Genomic DNA, 18,938 nt, shown 5'->3' with positions numbered 1-18,938 from the left:
TAAATCCCTCAATTAGTTCCAGTAGTTTTTTGATTGAATCTCTTGGGTTTTCTAGGTATAGGATCATATCATCAGCAAATAGGGATAGTTTGACTTTTTCCTTACCAATATGGACATAGAGCCCTTCTTAAGCTGAATTGAGACTGTAGAATAAAGGAAATTGGGGATGATACATTTTATTGGTAAATGGACAAAAAGAGCATATATAGCAATTCGGAAAAGAAGCATCATGGATGATTGCATACATATATATACCAAACCAAACTCACTGCCTTCGAGTCAATTCTAACTCATAGCGACCCCTCCTCGGGTTTCTGAGGCAGTATCACTACAGAGGTAAATTGCCCAACCTTTCTTCCGAGGAGTGGCTGGTGGGTAATAATCTCAATTTATATGGTAGTTCTGATGGCACAATGCCCAAGGCATTTTACTGCTAACCAGAAGGTTGGTGGTTAAAACCTACCAGCCACTCCAAGGAAGGCAGTCTACTTCTGTAAAGATTTAGTGCCTTGGAAACCCAATGGAGATTGCTATGAGTCGGAATCGACTTCATGGCAGTGGGTTTGGTTTTAATCTCATTTAAATTTTTATAAAGGCAGATGCAAATAATAAATATACCATTATATCTGTCATATTAGCATAGATTTAAAAATTACAACCTATTGTTAATAAAAGTTCTGTGAGGGAGGATTTTCCTACATTGCTGGTGATCATTGATACATACTTTCGATAAAGCAGTCTAAGTATCTTCCAAGTATTTCTTTTCTCTAAATTTTATTTTGTTTTTGTTGTTCATAATGTACACAGCAAAACATAAACCAGTTCAGCAGTTTCTTTTTGTACAGTTTAGTGACGTGGATTACGTTCTTCAAATTGTGCGACAGTTCTTTCTCACCTTACTTTTCTGAGTTGTTCCTCCCTCATTAACATAAACTCATTGCCCCTAAATGTTCCTATCTAATCTTTCAAGTTGCTGTTGTCTGTTTGATCTCATATAGATACTTCTTAAAAGAGCATAATGCTCAGATATATCTTAATTATTAGTTAAGTTAAACTATTGTTCAAGATGACTTCAGGGGATATTTTTGGTTTAAGGTTCATCCTTCCATGGCTTCAGAAAGTCCATGAGAATTTGAAGTACTCTTCTGCGTTTTCACCCTTTTGATCAGGATTCTTCTGTGGAATCTTTGCTCAAAATGTTCAGTAAGGTAGCCCAGCACCATCTAGTTCTTGTGGTCTCATGGCAGAGAAGGCATTTGTTCATGGAGCCTGTTAGCCACACATTCCATATCCTCTTCCATATCCTCCTCCTGTTTCTGACTCTCCTTCTTCCTCTGTTGCTTCAGGTGAATAGAGACCAATTGTTGTGCTTTGAATGGCTATTTGCAAGCTTTTAAGACCCCAGGCACTGTGCAGGGAAATAAGAGATAGAGCAGAAGCACTGAGCATGTTATTAGGCTAATTAATTGGGATGTCCCATGAAACCATCATTCTAAACCTTCAAACCAAGAAACCAAATCTCATGAGGAGTTGGGTTGTACATAAACAGCCTCAACAGCTATTCTTTTTATTTTGTCATTATTGTAAATATATCTGTCATATGGTTTTTGCCAATTTAACTTTTTATAGATGTACAACTTTATGACAGCAGGTACAACAACAGGCTTTGCAAACCCTACCCTTAATTAGTGCAATTTTTCCATCACCAATAACCCCCTTTTCTCACCTTCCTCCCACCCCTGGTAACCACTCATAAACTTTGGTCTTTATACTTTTGCCTTTTCTTGTCTTTTTATATAAGGTCATACAATATTTGTTCTTTTGTGATTGGTTTATTTCACTTAACATAATGTCTTCAAGCTTCATCCATACTGTAGCATGTATTAGGACTTCATTTCTTCTACTGACTAAGAAGTATTCCATTTATATGTATGTACCACATTTTGTTTGTCCATTCATTTGCTGATGGGCATTTAGGTTGTTTCAACCTTTAGGCTATTGTGAATAGTGCTGCAATGAACACTGGTGTACAAGTCTCTGAGTCTCTACTTTGAAGTCTTAGGGTATATATTTAGGAGTGGAATTACTGGGTCATATGTTAGTGCTGAAAGTACCATGGACTGCTAAAAGAACTAACAGATCTATTCTGGAAGAAGTGTAGCTGGAATGCTTATTGAAGTAAGAATGGCCAGACTTCATCTCGCCTACTTTGGTCATGTTGTAAGAAGGAACCATTCCCTAGAAAAAGATACCATGCTTGGTAAAGTGGAGGGTCAGTGAAAAAGAGGAAGGCCCTCAGCAAGGTTTATTGACACATTGGCTACAATGATGTGCTCAGGCATGGCAAAGATCGTGGCGCTGACACAGAACTGGGGAGTGTTTCGTTTTGCTATACATAGGGTCACTATGAGTCAGACACAACTCGATGGCACCTAACAACAACAACAACAGCAGTGGTAGTTCTATTTTTCAGTTTGTAAGAACCTCCACACTGTGTGCCCCAAACAGCTGTACCATTTTGTATTCCCACTAGCAAAAGGTAAGGGTTCCAAATTCCCCCATATTCTCTACAACATTTGTTATTTTCTTTTTCATTCTTTTCATATATCTCAGTCATCCTAGTGAGAGTGAAATGGTTTTCGTTTGCATCTCTGTGATGACTAATGGCACTGAGCATTTTTTCATGTTTGGTGGCCATTTGAATGTCCTCCTTGGTGAAATGTGTGTTCAAGTCTTTTGCCCATTTTATGATTGGGTCTTTTTGTTGTTAAGTTGTCAAAGTTTTATTCAAGAATACTTTTTAAATGTTTACATTCTTTTACCAGTAATTCAGTTTTGAGGTGTTTGTTCAAAGCTACTGTTTTGGAATCCAGAGCACAAAATTAGAAATAACCTCAGTGCCCACCAAACTCATAGTTAAATAAATCATCACATTCATAAAATTGATATTACGTACCCAGAAGTGTTTATAAGATGACTTCTAATAACATATGAGTATACTAATATTAAAACATTAAATGACCAAAATAAGATTACAGATTTTATGTGTATCAATATAAGGATTTATCCTTGTAAGGAAATTGGCATAGCCTTAATATTGATATACATGTCATCTATAATCTTATTTATAAATAATTACATATAATTTGTATTTGTTATTTTTTTAGATATATATAGATCTATTATGATCTCACCTGTGTTAGAAACTACTCACAGGAATACTTGTTGTTATTGTTGTTGTTAAGTGCTATCGAGTCGTTTCTGACTCATAGCGACCCCACGCATAGCAGAACGAAACACTGCCCGATCCTGCGCCAGCCCCACAATCCCTGCTATAATTGAGCCCATCATCGCAGCCACCATGTCAATCCATCTCGTTGAAGGCCTCTCCCTCTTTCGTCGACCCTCCACCCTACCAAGCATGACATCCTTCTCCAGGGAATGGTCCCTTCTTACAACATGACCAAAATAGGTGAGACGAAGTCTGGCCATTCTTGCTTCCAAGGAGCATTTCAGGTGCACCTCCTCCAGGACAGATCTGTTAGTTCTTTTAGCAGTCCATGGTACTTTCAGCATGCTTCTCCAGCACCACAACTCAAAAGCATCAACTCTTCTTCGGTCTTCCTTATTCATTGTCCAGCTCTCACATGCATACGAGGCAATTGGAAATATCATGGCTTGTGTCAGGCGCACCTTAGTCCTCAAGGAGATATCCTTGCTCCTCAGCACTTGATACAGTTCCTTCGCATTTGACTTTCTCAATGCTACACATCGTCTAATGTCCTGACTGCTGCTTCTGTTGGCATCGACTGTAGAACCAAGCAACGTGAATTCTTTGACAACCTCAATGTTCTCTCCATTTATTGTGATGCTCACAGGAATACTTAAGAAAATGAAATTCCACCGAAAATAATAATAGGGGTTATCATCTCTGGGTATTAGAAGTCTAGATAGTATTGATTTTCTTTTCTTCCTTTGTCAGATTTTCTTCTGTTCACATGAAGGTTGTTACTTCATTTTAGACATTTGTTCTTAAAGTTTTGTTTTGTTTAAATTACAAAAGTAGTTGTAATGAAAGCAGGTAACGGGAAATTTCTCTCTCTCTATTCCTATTACCTGAGCTGGTGTTACACAATGTTAGGTGTCCTATACTATATCCTCTGTGCTCATACAGACATTTATACGTGTATATAGATGTTTGTTAATAGTTTTTGTTTTGTTTAGTTTTTAGCAAAATGGCACCCATACCATACAGTTTCTTGCATCTTGATTTTCTCAGAGAGATATCATTCCAGATCAATATATATCAAACTTTTTAAACTTTTTCTTATCATTTGAGTGAAACTTTACAGAGCAAATTAGTTTTCCATTCAAGAGTTTATACACATTTTGTTTCATTACATTGATTGCAATCCCCACAATGTTAACAACATTCTTCCCACTTCCTTCTTGTGTTTTCCGTTTGTCCTTCTTTCTTATCCCTTCCTGCCTTATGAGCTTTATTGCTAGCAATTGCTGCCCTTTCATCTCATGTACTTAATTGTTCTAAGAAGTGTGGACCTGGTTGGTGGTATTGTTCCCCTTACAGGCCTGTCTGTAAGGTTTGGCTGAAAGTTGAGCCACCGGGTTGAATTCCATTCCAGGCTTGTAGAATGGTTACTAAGAGCCATAGTCTTGGGGGTTCCACAGTCTATATCAGACCAGTAAGCCTGGTCTTTTTCATAATTCTGAGTTGTATTCCATATTTTTCACCCACTCTAACCAATAAGCAAGGAGCTCTGGTGGCATAGTGCCTAAGGCATTTGACTGCTAACCAGAAGAGTGGCAGTTCAAGCCCACCAGCCACTCCTCAGAAGGAAGATTGGGCAATCTACTTCCATAGAGATACTGACTCGGAAACCCAAGGCGGGGTTGCTTTGAGTCGGATCCGACTCGATGGCAGTGAGTAACCAATAAGCAACCAACGAGATGGATTGACACAGTGGCAACAGCAGTGGGCTTGGATATAGTAGGGATTGTGAGGCTGGCACAGGACCAGGCGGTGTTTTGTTCTTTTGTGCATAGGGTCACTATGAGTTGGAGACAACTTGACGGCACATGACAGCAACAACCAATAAGCAACATCATGATAAATGGAAAAAAGATTGAGGTTGTCAAAATTTCATTTTACTTGGATCCACAGTCAGTGCCCATGAAAGCAACAGTCAAGAGATCAAATGACATATTCATTGGGCAAATCAGCTGCAGAAGACCTCTTTCAAGTGTTAAAGAGCAAAAGATGTCACTTTGAAGACTAAAGTGTGCCTGATCCAAGCCATGGTATTGTTAGTAGCCCCACAGGCATGTGAAGGCTGCACAATGAATAAGAGAGATTGCAGAAGAATTGATGCATTTGAATTATGGTGTCAGTAAGAATATTGAATACACCATGGATTGCCAAAAGAAGGAACAAATCTGTTTGGGAACATTAACAGCCAGAGTGTTCCTTAGAAGCGAGAATGGCCAGATTTCCTCTCTCATGATTTGGTCATGTTATCAGAAGGGAGCCCCTGGAAAGAGAGAGAGATCATAATGCTTGGTAAGGTAGAGAGTTAATGAAAAAGATGAAGACCTTCAACGAGATGGATTGAGATAGAGGCCACAACAGTGGCCTCAAACATAACAGCATTTGTGAGGATGACACAGGACATGGGCAATGTTTCATTCTGTTGTTCATAGGGTCACTGAGAGTAAAAACTGACTCAATAGAACCTAACAACAACAACAGGTATCCAAGACCTCCTATTGTGATCCCTTTCAGAATGGTCAGCAGTATAGCTGGGTACCATCTAGTTCTTCTGGTCTCAGGGTCATGAAGGCAGAGGTCTGCGTGGTGTATTAGTCATTTGGACTAATTGTTTCCTTACATATTTGATTTTCTTCACTCTTTGCTCTAGATAGGGAGCAAATGTCTCTTTAAAAAAAAAACTACACAAGGAAACTGCGTATGTGCAAAGGGAAAGGGGGTCGGTTGTTTAACAATAAGAATCATTTCTTATTTGTGTGTCTATAACCTACTCTTTTTACTTAAGGGTATGTCATAATCAACTTTGTATCATGATTCATAATGCATTGATATATCATCATGCATGTAATTAATGTGTTAAGGTTCTGTTTCCTTAATGTTCTTTTAAATACCTTTTATCTTTGTAAACATAATTTAATAATGTCATTTGATGTACTATAAAATACTTTCAATTTTGATGAAGCCCAATTTATCTATTTTTTCTTTTGTATACTATATAAGCATGATGTCGTATGTAAGAATCCACTGCCAAATCCAGGGTCATGAAGATTTATCACTATGTTTTCTCCTTTTAGAATTCTAGAGTTCTGCCACTAGTCCAGTCTCCCAAATCAGGCTCCTAAAACTTTCAGGAACTATGGCAGGACTGTTGGAGAGCAAGATTATTGGCAGAATTCTTTAGAGCAACACACATTCAAAGCTGCATGGTTGGCTACCATCTTTCAGGGGAATAGGGAGGCTACAGGGGTTTGTTTCCTATTGGGGTCAGAATACCACAGGCAACAGATTGGGTTACCATGTAGTGTATATGCAGCCCTTGTTTACAAGGTAGTTAATGTTAAAATATGTGTTTAATATGTACTTATATGCATAAGTATACAAAAGTCAATTTTATGTATTTATAAAAGAAAGTTTTAAAAGATTGAAATATCCCTAAATATTAATTGTAGTTGCCTTTTTAGAGTATATTTGTGTCTTTCACTTTTTCTATATTTTAAATTTTTTCTTAATGAGGATAGGATAGCTTAAGTTGGAAATACTTTATTAAAAGAAGAGTATTTTTCAACAGCAAAAGTGTCATCTGGCAATAGGATCATAAATTTGCCTTGAAGAGGCCTTATAAAAATCAGCATTGAAGTGGTGTCTAATTTTTATTAGCTAGAATAAAATTAAGTGGAAATAAAATATTTCCCCAAGTCATACTTTAATAAGAAAAGCAGAAAAACAAAATAGACATGGATTCATAAATTTGAAACACCAAACCTTAAAAACACCAAAAGATCTTTAGTATGTAATTAATGCTGCTTTGTATTGTTGTGTAACTTCTCATCTAGATTGATTTTATCTGATCTGCCTCTTTGAACAGTTTAACTGTATTTGCCCATGCTGTTCCTTATTTTATATCATGTGATATGGTCCTTTGATGTGGTTATAATCAGCATATTTAACATTATCATTAGACTTAAACTTATTGAGGATGAGGATGGGGAACAGGGAATAGGAAGAAATTCAGGGGGCAGAAAGTTGAGGTGGTATGAAGGCACTAAATAGTTTTTTAATTAGGATTTTCTTCAGTCACCTGGTACTAGCTAAGTATCAGGAAATGATCTTATAATTAACCTAAAAAACAAGTAAATATCTCTTGAGAGCACATCTGCAGGTACATACATATTTGGGAAATATACATTAAAATCAACATTTAGTATATCAGTTATATGAACTGAGTAAAGGGTACTTATTTGTTACAGTTATTTTCTATCTTCAATGTTTTTAAAAGGAGAATAAAAACTACCTTGCAAGCTCAGTGGACAAGATGATGTCATTTATTGTTAAAGGGATCCTTTAACTTGAATCCTGGTATTGTAACACGTGTCCTTAAAATACTTTGATCATCATGGTTAACAATACTGTAAGGGAAAAAAATAAAGCATGAGCTGTAGTCTTTAAAATGAAATACAAACTTGTGTTTTCTTTGTATCAACATGTAATTGTTTTTTCTCTTATAGTACCTGTTTGAAAATGGTAGAATAGATAACATATTTACCGAGCCCTATTCCAGATTTATGATTGAACTTACCAAACTTTTGAAAATATGGGAACCTACAATACTTCCTAATGGTAGGACGATTATTTTTTCTTTTGATTGTTTTCATGAACTGTTTACTTCCTATTTCTGACCTAATTAATAATTTGTGAGGATAAAGTCTTTGACTTACTGTTGATTTTAGTGCCTTTGTAGATACTAAATGATGAAAATAAATAAATAACATGAGGTTACATTTACTTTTTAGAAAAATTTTTTGATCTGGCCATGTCAGTAAAGCTTGACACTGGACCAGTGGTTGCCATATATTCGACTCTTAGAATTACTTTTGACCATATGCTGTCAGACAAGTCTCTTAGTTACTCCTGGTCTCAGGTTCCTCAGCTGTGAATGGAGAGGTTGAGTATGACATTCAGGAATGGATGGCCCTTTCTGTTGGACAAAAGAGTGCCTTTGAAGCATTCTGAGCCACAGAGTGCCTTGATGCTTTTAGCATTCAGAGAGGGGACTAGAATGATACAGATTTGGGAGTGATAAACTCACGTTTGTGGATAGTTTCCCAAGAATGGAATAAAGAAGCAGTGACACAGGATTGAGGAGAAAATGTTGGGAGAGACCTGCATTTCAAGGGCTTCATGAGGAAGGTGCAGTGAAAGGTACATTATTGTTATTCTTCTGCAGTACTTCAGATTTTTTTAAGAAAAAAATCCCAGGTAAATTATCAGGAGATAAATCACTCTTAAACAATGAAAATTAAGACAAGGCATGAGGTACGGCTGTATCTGCCTTCTAAGACTGAACGGTAAAATGGATCTCAACCAGGAATCAGAAGAATGATTTTTACATTTTTAAATGATTGGGGGAAAAAAATAAAAAAATATTTTATGACATGAAAATCATATGAAATTCTAATTTCAGTGTTCATAAATGAAGTTTTATTGGTACATAGCCACATTCTCAGAGCTCTGGTAGTGTAGTAGATAAAGGACGTGACTGCTACCCAGAAGGGCAACAGTTCAAACTCACCAGCTGCTCCACGGAAAGAAGACTGAGCAGTCTACTTCCATAAAAGGTTTACAGCCTTGGAAAACCCAGTGGAGGTCACTGTGAGTCAGAATCGACTCGGTGGCCACTTTCACTTGTTTTTATATTGTCTATGCCTCTTTTCACTCCACAACAGCAAAGTTGTACAGAGGCTATATGACCCTGAGTCTAAATATTTTCTGTCAGGCCCTTTACAGAAAGAGTTTGCCAGCCCCTGTCCTAAAATAGTAGTAGATTGAAATTGTTTTTAGGGAAATGATCATAGTGTCTCCTTGAGAGGAATCATCTGCTCTTTTCTTTGTGGTCCCCTTGATGTTTATCTGCATAAGAAAGAGGAGGAGAAGAAGGAAAGAATCATTCTTTCCCTTTACATCTTCCAGTCCTAGAATTTGAGAAGTTACTTAGTTCTGTTTAGTAGAGGCTAAGTACTGTTGTGTCCCCCTTCTTCTGTGCAGGTTACATGTTCTCTCGCATTGAAGAAGAGCATTTGTGGGAGTGCAAACAGCTGGGTGCCTACTCACCAATCGTCCTCTTGAATACCCTTCTTTTCTTCAACACCAAATACTTTCAACTAAAGAATGTTAGTGAGCACTTGAAGCTTTCCTTTGCCCACGTGATGAGACGGACCAGGACTCTGAAGTACAGTACCAAGATGACATATCTGAGGTTCTTCCCACCTCTACAGAAGCCAGAGTCGGAACCAGGTGTGTGGTGGTCTTAAATTTCTGTTTGAAATTGTTTATTTGGTATTAAAATCGAGAGTTGTCACAGAGGGTAGTCGTAACATTTTAGGCATGAAGAGTTTAGCTTTGTTGTAGCATTTAAATGTCTTATGTTGTCATGGCTACTTAAAGGCTTGCCTCAAAATGAAAGGAACTACTTGCTTCAGAATATTTTCATTGGCTTTTGAATTAGACATTCTGAGTTAGTTGGTCTAGGGTAAACCCCAAATAATCTATGTTTTAAAACTTCCCAGAGGATTTGAATATGCAGCCAGGGTTGAGAATCACTGATTGAGAAGCACCCAGTGGGTTGATTGCCAGTTAAAAGAAGCCTGCTTAGCTTTTAAATGTTTCTAAATCTTTTGACCAGTACGCTCCTTTCTGTTAACATTGTCAAATTCTGAAGTAGCTTTAAAGCTGACTTAGATATACTACTTATAATAACATTAGCAGTGACAGTTTTATTAGAAAGTGTATCTTGTATTCCAAAAGAAGCCTATGAATAGTTCATTTTTCATATTTAAAGAATTAATATTATAGGATGTTGTTGTGTGCTTTCAAGTCAATTTGGACTCATAGCAACCCTGTATGATAGACTACAATTGTCCCAGAGGGCTTGCTCCCAAGACTGTAATCTTTACGGGAACAGATCACCAGGTCTTTTCTCCCGTGGAGCCACTAGTGGGTTCAAACCACAGACATTTTGGTTAGCAGCCCAATTATCAATTAAGAGCACAAAGTGGTTTGCTTCCCACCAGGGCTCCCATTGGTAGTAGTAGTTGTTGTTGTTTGCCGTCGAGGTGGACCCAACTCATAGTGACCCCTCCTTGGGTTTCCGAGGCGGTATCACTATGGAAGTAGATTGCCCCACCTTCCTTCCGAGGAGTGGCTGGGGGGTTTGAACCGCCAGCCTTCTGGTTAGTAGTCAACTGCCTTAGGCACTATGCTATCAGAGCTCCTCCATTGGTAGTATACAACTAGAAATTAAATATATTAATTTTGACTAAAACTGTAAGTTCTAAAATTCTCCAAATCCAGTTGTTACTTCTTTGTGGTAAGAGTGAAATGTGTTTTTTAAATGTGAGAATTAAAAATTACTGAAAAATTGTTGTTGTTGTTGTTGTGTGCTGTTGAGTCAGACCCAACTCACAGCGACCCCTCCTTGGGTTTCTGAGGCAGTATCACTACGGAAGTAGATTGCCTCATCATGAAACCAAATGTGCACAAAATATTGAATGTAAAACAAATTCTGCTCTATAAATTTGTACCTAAAGCCCAATTTAAAAAAAAAAAAAAACTCAGTTATAGTTATACTAAAAAAAAAAAATTAGTGAAACTGAATCTGAAAAAAAAATTGTGATGTTTTACTTTTGTAATCTTTTTTCCAATTGCTCCTTTACTTTAAAGAACTAAGCTATCATGCTTTTTCTCCTAATGTCTATGTCCTATTTCCTTAGTTTCATTTGTTAAAATGCAGAGAAACACCAAATAGAATACATTTATTATGAGTAGATACACTTAGGAATATCTTCAATTTTACTCTCTAAAGAGGAGATAGTGAAAGCAGGTTATGTAGGTGGGGTCTCTGCAGGGTAGTCTCTTGAAGGTCATTGTAAATTCCTTCCATGTTGGTTTCTCAGAGCAGGTGCAGGGCTTCTGGGTCAATCATTTGTTAAAAACAGCCATTAAGGGCATGCCATAACACATGCTAAAACACAGCTTCCTGTCAGACCCTGGAGTTCCCGCTTCTCAAAACTGGCTGCACATAGATAATGCTCCAAAAGAGCCCAATGCCTAAGGCAAAAAGATGCGTACTAGGCTGTTGTTTGTCCTGAAATAACGTCAAGAAATCTAGTTCCTTGAAGGCTAAAGTTTCCAAAGGACGCCTACGGGCAAATGGCCTGGGTGGATCACCCCAACCCCATGGACCCAGAAATCCCAACTCCAAGAGAAATAAACTAGTTTCTCATGTTCATATATAGCCCACTTTGTTTTCTTAATTGATATTAATTGGGCAAAAGAGAGGTAGTCAGGTAACATTTCCCAGTTTTCTGATTTAAATCCTTGACGACATTGGTAATAAATTCAGGACTTCTGAGAAAATGGAGGACTAGGCAGATAAGTGACACAGACCCTCTTCAACAAAAAAAAGAGAAACCAGTTGACAGAGATACATAAGGTAATCCTGGAGCCCTGAGCTTTGAAAGGAACTATACAGAAGTGGATTAGGCACCAACTAGTGGAAAAACCTGAACAAAAACAGTGAGTACAGAGATGGTCGGAGCTGCAATCTGTCAGCTAGTCTGACGGGACCAACAGCCTGAATATTTCCAAGTGCTGTTGGGACCTGTGAATTGATCTAAAGATGAGCCCTGGTCACCAAGGGCTGCAAGGATTACTGCACTGGTGGCCTATGACTAGGAAAGGAAACAGCAAGAAGGGAGACAACCTAAGCTGTGGACTTTCCACTGTCTACCGGGCACAGCCATTTTGATTGTTTACATGTGGCAGCCATTTTGGAGATTTATAGTGATTGAGGGTGCAGCCATTTTGAATACTTGTAAGTGCCAGCCATTTTGGATATTTAAAGTGACCAAGGGTGCAGCCATTTTGAATATTTACAAGTGGCAGCCATTTTGGATTTTAAAGTGATAGCATTGTCATTTGGATTCCAGGGACCAAAGAATAGGCTCTGTTTGTCGAGTTCAGCAGGGACATATGAGAGGCTGACAACAGGAAAGGAGACAGGTGGTGAGTGTATAAGTGCTGCCAACTAGTGAATAGAGGAGCACAGCACAGTACCCTGCTTATGTAGATAACATACAGATAAAACAAAGAAAACTAAAATTATGGGCAAGTCACTTCATACAATCACCAATTAAATATAAACACAAAACTTCACAATGCCTCAGAGGCAGCATAGCATCACAGTGCACTCAAAGAAGCAAGATAAAGCAGGAGAGAAAAGAACCAGGATACAAACCCAAAACACATCCCTGAGGAAGACGCAGCATTGGAACTCCCTGAGAAGGAACTCAAAAGAATTATATTTAGGTATCTTCAACGAATTGAGAGGCAGATCAAGGAAAACACTGACAAAATTGAGGAAAACATGGAGAAATCCTAAAATAATTTTGAAAGACAATTCAAGGACAAGATGACAAAATAAATGAAAAATTAGAAATGATACAAAATCTACACACAGAAATTCAGAAGATTAATACTAAATTTTCAGAAATAGGTTAAGACATTGAATCAGTGGAAGACAGAATTAGTGAGATTGAAGGCAAATACCTGAATACTTCTTTGGAAAGGGATCAATCAGAAAAAAGATCAAAACAAAATGAAAAAAGCCTAAGGTTTCTGAAAGCACGGGAAAAACGAAAAGTTACCTACAAGGGGCAACCAATAAGACTAAGCTCAGATTTCTTGGCAGAAATCATGCGGGCAAGAAGACAATGGGATGGTATATATAAAACTCTGAAAGAGAAAAATTTCCAACCAAGAATTATGTACCCAGCAAAATTGTCCCTCAAATATGATGGTGAAATTAGGACCCTTCCAGATAAGCAGAAATTAAAGGAATTTGTTAAAACCAGACCAACCTTACAAGAGATGCTAAAGGGTGCCCTTTGGACAGAGAAACAACAACAGCCAACAACAACTGACCATTAACACATGATGATATAACCCAGAAACAAACCCAGCTATGGAAGTATCCAAAGTAAAAGAGCCTACAAGATGTACACTGGGAACCAGAAACATCAATGGACAATTGAGGACAACTACAAACCAGAAAGAGGGGAAAAAACTGTCATTACAGAACTTCTAGATGGAAGGGATGTCAAAAAAACTACAAGATAGAATAGACTTTTCTAAACTTGGGAAGAAAACTATAAATCACAGGGTAACTTCAAAGAAAAATGATAAACCTTCACATCAGAATAAAAACGAGGACCAAACAATAGCAATGAAGGAAGTGATGATTCATAAACAAAACAAGCTCAGCATAGAAAATTATATGGAACAAAGAAATCGACACCATGAAAAAACACGTAACAAAAATGACAGCAACAAATTCATATTTGCCTGTTTATTACATATCTGGCAAGGGACTTATCTCTAACATTTATAGAAAACTCCAACACCTCCACACCAGAGGACTTAACAATACAATTGAAAAATGGGTAGAAGACATGAATAGACACTTCACCAAGGAGGATATTCAGGTGGCCAGTTAATACATGAAGAGATGCTCACAATAATTGGCCATCAGATAGATGCAAATCAAAACAATAATGAGATACCATCTCACCCCAGCACTGATGGCAAGATTCAGCGACACAGAAAACAACAAATGGTGGCAGGGATGTGGAGAGATTGGGACTCTCATACACTGCGGGTGGGACTGTGAAGTGATAGAACCACTGTGGAAAGCAGTATGACGATTCCTTAGAAAGCTGGAATTGGAGATACCACTTGACCCAGCAATCCCATTACTAGGTATATATCCTAGAGAGGTGAGAGCCAGGACGGGAACGGATATACTCACACTCTTGTTCATCCCAGCACTATCTCCAGTAGCAAAAAAGATGGAAACAATCTACGTGCCCATCAGCGAAAGAGTGGATGACCAAACTATGGTACATACACATACTGGAATGCTATGCAGCACTAAGGGAGCTCTGGTAGCGTAGTGCCTAAGGCACTTGACTGCTAACCAGAAGGCTGGCGGTTCAAACCCATCAGCCACTCCTCGGAAGGAAGATGGGGCAATCTACCTCCGTAGTGATACCGCCTCGGAAACCCAAGGAGGGGTCGCTATGAGTCAGGTCTGACTTGACGGCACATAACAACAATGCAGCACTAAAGAATAATGTAGAGTCTGAAAAACACCACATAATATGGATGAATTTGGAGGACATTATGCTGAGTGAAATAAGTCAATCACAGAAGGACAAATAGTATTAGTTCATTGTTGTGGAGGGTCAAGGAAAGGTTTATATATGAAGGGAAATTTTCTTTTTTGGTTGCCAGGGGTGGGAGTAGTGGGGAGGGAAGACTGCAAAAAAAAGAAATGCATTGACCTATGTCACTTTAGTTTTGTGTATTTCATTGTACATAAGTTATATTTCAATAAAATGCATTAAAAAACAAAGATTGATAGTAAATTTAGCTTGTTTTCTGAATGAATAATGAGCACAGTCTTTGTATTTAGGTAGCTGCGAAATAAGACTGGAGTGAACTTTGTTAAAGTAGTATCTACTAAAGGGAGCTGGGGAGAGTTCTGTGCCACCTGTTAAAAACAGGAGAAAACTTTCCTTGGATTCTCAGGTTCATTCCCTGTCTCTAGAATATTGAATGGAAAAGTGGGAAAGAAACAGCATGCTTTCCACACCCCATTCCTGGCTGCTTTGTGATAACTCTTGGTCTCTACAAAATTCTTTTGATGAGAAATGATGAGCTCTTTTCTTATCAAATGTCTTTTCCCAATAAAGATGCCATTACTCATAATGGTATGACAAATAAAAGGTTTGAACAAATGCCCACAGGTACTAGCGCCCACCATGGAGGTATTTTCAGGTAGAGAGATGACATCTGCCTTGTTCTCTGCTGTAGGATATGGACAATGGAGCCCTCTTTTCTGCTTTATCTTGCTGTGTCTAGTAAAGTCTATTAACAGAGTCAGCCACAGAATTCAGACATATTTTCTAGCACCTTGCTTTTTACCAAAGGTACCACCGCTTTGGTGAGCAAGGGTACATAATTTTTATAGGACAAGGAGTTTGTTTTACTCACTGCTGTGAACCCCGCACTCAAAATAATGTAGGGCACCCCCCCCCCAGGTGCTTGGTAAATACTTGTTGACTGGGTGAGTAAATGAGAGGGAGGAGGGAGTGAAAGTTCTGAGTATGGAGCAGAACTCTGGGCATTTTCAGACTTGAAGAGAAGACTTTTCTAACACCCTTTCCTTATTATTTCTTGTTCCAAGATAAACTAACTGTTGGCAAGAGGAAACGAAATGAAGATGATGAGGTGCCAGTGGGTGTGGAGATGGCAGAGAATACTGACAACCCACTAAGATGCCCAGTCCGGCTGTATGAGTTTTACCTGTCAAAATGGTGAGTGATCTTCCTCTGAACGAGATCAGCCCATTTCACATAGTTAACATGTTTTGGATTTCAGATGTTTGGTCATCAGAATTGTAGCTAGCTTGACTTTATACAAGGATTTACCTCTAATTTCATGAATAGCCCAGTCTCATGTGTCTGGATTGTTGAATAAGAAACAAATTGCCTTATCTTGATGATTTTTTTTTCCTGAAAAATCTCTTCAAAAGCAGGAATCATTATTATTTTTTTACCTTTTCACTTGTTGCTCAAACTTTACATGATATCTTTATTATTATTTAGAAAAGAAATTTCAAGGAGCACTTATAATGCTGAATCTTTAGATAGAAAAGTAGTTTAAAGAATTGAAAACTTTTTGAGTAATGCTTTTCTTACACAAACCTAGCAAGTGTACAGTTGTAAAGGTCACACTAAAGCATTTTTTTCCAAAGGAAATATGAATGACTTACCCTTTGACACTATGTACTGAGTGCCCTTGAGTTATTGGTCACTGAGGATATGTGGTTCTCAGCTACAGTGTCACATGTTCATTGAATTTTTCATTACTCCTCATAATAATGTAAGTACTAACATTTCTGAAAGATTTCACACTTTGTCTTCTATTAATATTACACTTACTTCCAATCCAGAGTGTTTATTTGGGTGTTTGAGAATAGATAACAGAGTTACAGATTATTCCTGGGGGAAAAATGCCTATAAACCTGCTTATCACTATGGGTATGCTAATCATCTATTGAGTGAGTCATAGTGGGGAAAAGTTGAAGCCATTATGCCGAAGAATAATTACATATTTTGTATACTTTCTGATCCTCAATTTTCTTTTTTCTTTTTCCCTTGTGGGTAGTTCTGAAAGTGTGAAGCAGAGGAATGATGTGTTTTATCTTCAACCCGAGCGCTCGTGTGTCCCGAATAGCCCCATGTGGTATTCCACATTCCCGATAGACCCTGGGACCCTGGACACGATGTTAACACGTATTCTCATGGTGAGGGAGGTACATGAAGAACTTGCTAAAGCCAAATCCGAAGACTCTGATGTTGAATTATCAGATTAAAATGGAATTGAGGTTCCTATTTTCATACACATTGGTGTGCACCAAACTGTGAATGCATCCAGCCGCTGGAAAATGATGTATAAGCCCAAGTCCTCCTGACTTGACCACTGGACTCGTGACCCACAGTGTGGATTTGCAAATGAAAACCGAAGGAAAGAATATGAACCAAGAAGTTTTGTTCTTTGGCAGTGATAGAGTTCTTAGACATCTTCAGAATGACTAACCAATTTCTCTGAGTGGTGCATAATCTTATTTTGTTTGGGAATAACAAATTGTGGAATATTTTTAAGGAAAATTGTTGTATAAAACTCTACCATAGTAACCTTAGACTTTAGAGAGGTAGCTTTGGAGTAAAACCTTGGCTGCAATAGACTACTTGGGCAAGCCCTCCATCAAAGTCAGGGAGAAATCAGTACAGAGCTAAGAGTGACATCAGATGAGAACTATGGGACCCAGACTTGAAGACCCAATAAAAATACTCAACTTTTTTTAAAAGATAGAGAGTGAAGTGGTCTTGATTTTTATTTTCACTGCCAAGTCAATTATGTGAAGGATAGAAGCCTCTGGTGCTTTTGTCATGGGCCCCTCACATCCGGGGAAAAGGCCTACACTGCTGTTAACACAGTAAGACGTCCCTTTCACTTTTTGGGTCTAGCCTTCTCAGCTGTGGATCTGGATGAGGGTACATTACGGTAAAGGGGATAAAACTCTGCAAACTAATTATGCCACAGAAAATCTGTGAAGCTCATTAGACCCCAAGTGTTTTAAGATGTTTGTAAAAAAAAACCCACTAAAATGCCCATTCCTCTGGGTGCCGGCCTTTATTGCTGTTGTCTCATAGCGTGAGCTGTGGTACACAGAATTGGGGTTCTCCTTTTATTCCCCAAATGGCAGCTTTTTCTCCCATTGCTTTACCTTCCTCTTTCCCAGATAATTCCTTTTATTTGTCTTTGGCACCAGTTTCTCGAGGCCCTTGTCATTTCAAACAGAATAGTCTCTCTCCTTACTCTGGTGAACCTGTGGGTGATTCCACAAAGACACAGTATTACTTAACTATCAGAATTATGATAGAGAAGGTCTTAGTATGTTCCTCTTTAAAGCATTTGGCAGACGACTTTGTTGCCGTAACAAACTTGAAAATATAGGGATTCTAGGGTTGGGACATAAAGACACTGTCTTGCATATCCACAAGCAGTCTCCTAGCATTATTCCAGACTCTAGCTGTTTCAGTAGTTCTGTGAGCATTGCAAGTCCTAGGTGTATTTGGCATATCAATCCACCTCCCTCATCTCCATTCTCAGTTTCTTCCTCACAGATTTTGAATCAAAGCTTTTATGATGTTGGCCACTCATGGAACTTCTTTAGTTGAGGTTAATTTAACCCTATGATAGAAGTAAGCAAAGTCCAAAAAGCCCCTTAAAAATTTTAACCTTGAAAGATATGTCAGTATATCCCGTTTCTCAGGTGGGGGTGGCAGGTGTATAATTATTATTATTATTTTTAAAAGTCATTTAACTACAATAAAAATGAAAAGGTAGACCTTTTGGCAATGTGTACTTGATGGTTCTGTCCCTCTGCTTGTAACAAATTTCATTTTTGTTACCAAGAACTGTGTAAAAGAGTAAATCTGCCCCAATTCTGTATGATTCCTTCCATCTGTGTTTGTCATTTCTGACTAGAAAACTTCCTTAGTTCCAGACCTTGTTTGATATGGAGGAAAAACTATTCAGTTGTCTAATAAATCTACCAATAAACTATCCAGAAACATCAGGTGTAGTAGTCCCCGCTATACGAATTTTATGGTTTGTATGAACACTAACATTCCGCCCCCCCTTCCCTGTAGTTGTATGAAAAGCAGATATTGTTAGCATAGTAGATAAATTGTTTTAAAATATCAGAAAGAAGAAAAAATCTGTATCGTTAAACTGAGCACCAATACCCAGATAAATGACTGTATCAGGATTCAGTTGCATGCTCGTCCACAGAGTTGCCCAGAACCCTAAACTAATTCATAAAAGAAAATATTAATTATTGGTCATTCCTCTAAGTGTAGCTATGGATAACGTGTGTCACATTATTTGCTTTTTTTTATTTTATTAAAATTGTATAAATTACATTCTTTTTTTTTTCCTCCCAAGGGGAAAAAAATGAGAAATAATC

At 38.0% G+C, this 18,938-nt stretch overlaps 1 protein-coding gene across 1 annotated transcript in view; it reads left to right on the top strand.

Moving 5' to 3' along the window:
- Positions 1-16,778, top strand: part of ZMYM4 (zinc finger MYM-type containing 4) — a 79,549-nt gene extending 62,771 nt beyond the window's left edge. The window contains exons 25-28 of the mRNA XM_007947662.2: positions 7,792-7,903; positions 9,329-9,577; positions 15,588-15,717; positions 16,571-16,778. Of these exons, the coding sequence (XP_007945853.2) occupies positions 7,792-7,903; positions 9,329-9,577; positions 15,588-15,717; positions 16,571-16,778 (699 nt within the window). The remainder of the gene's footprint in view (positions 1-7,791; positions 7,904-9,328; positions 9,578-15,587; positions 15,718-16,570) is intronic.
- Positions 16,779-18,938: the final 2,160 nt, after the last annotated feature.

Source organism: Orycteropus afer, unplaced genomic scaffold (genome assembly GCF_000298275.1).
Source record: "Orycteropus afer afer isolate SDZICR_OR568_19922 unplaced genomic scaffold, OryAfe1.0 scaffold00192, whole genome shotgun sequence".
Lineage (NCBI taxonomy): Eukaryota > Metazoa > Chordata > Mammalia > Tubulidentata > Orycteropodidae > Orycteropus > Orycteropus afer.
Note: the sequence above shows the minus strand (reverse complement) of the source record. Positions and strands in the feature narration are given on the sequence as shown.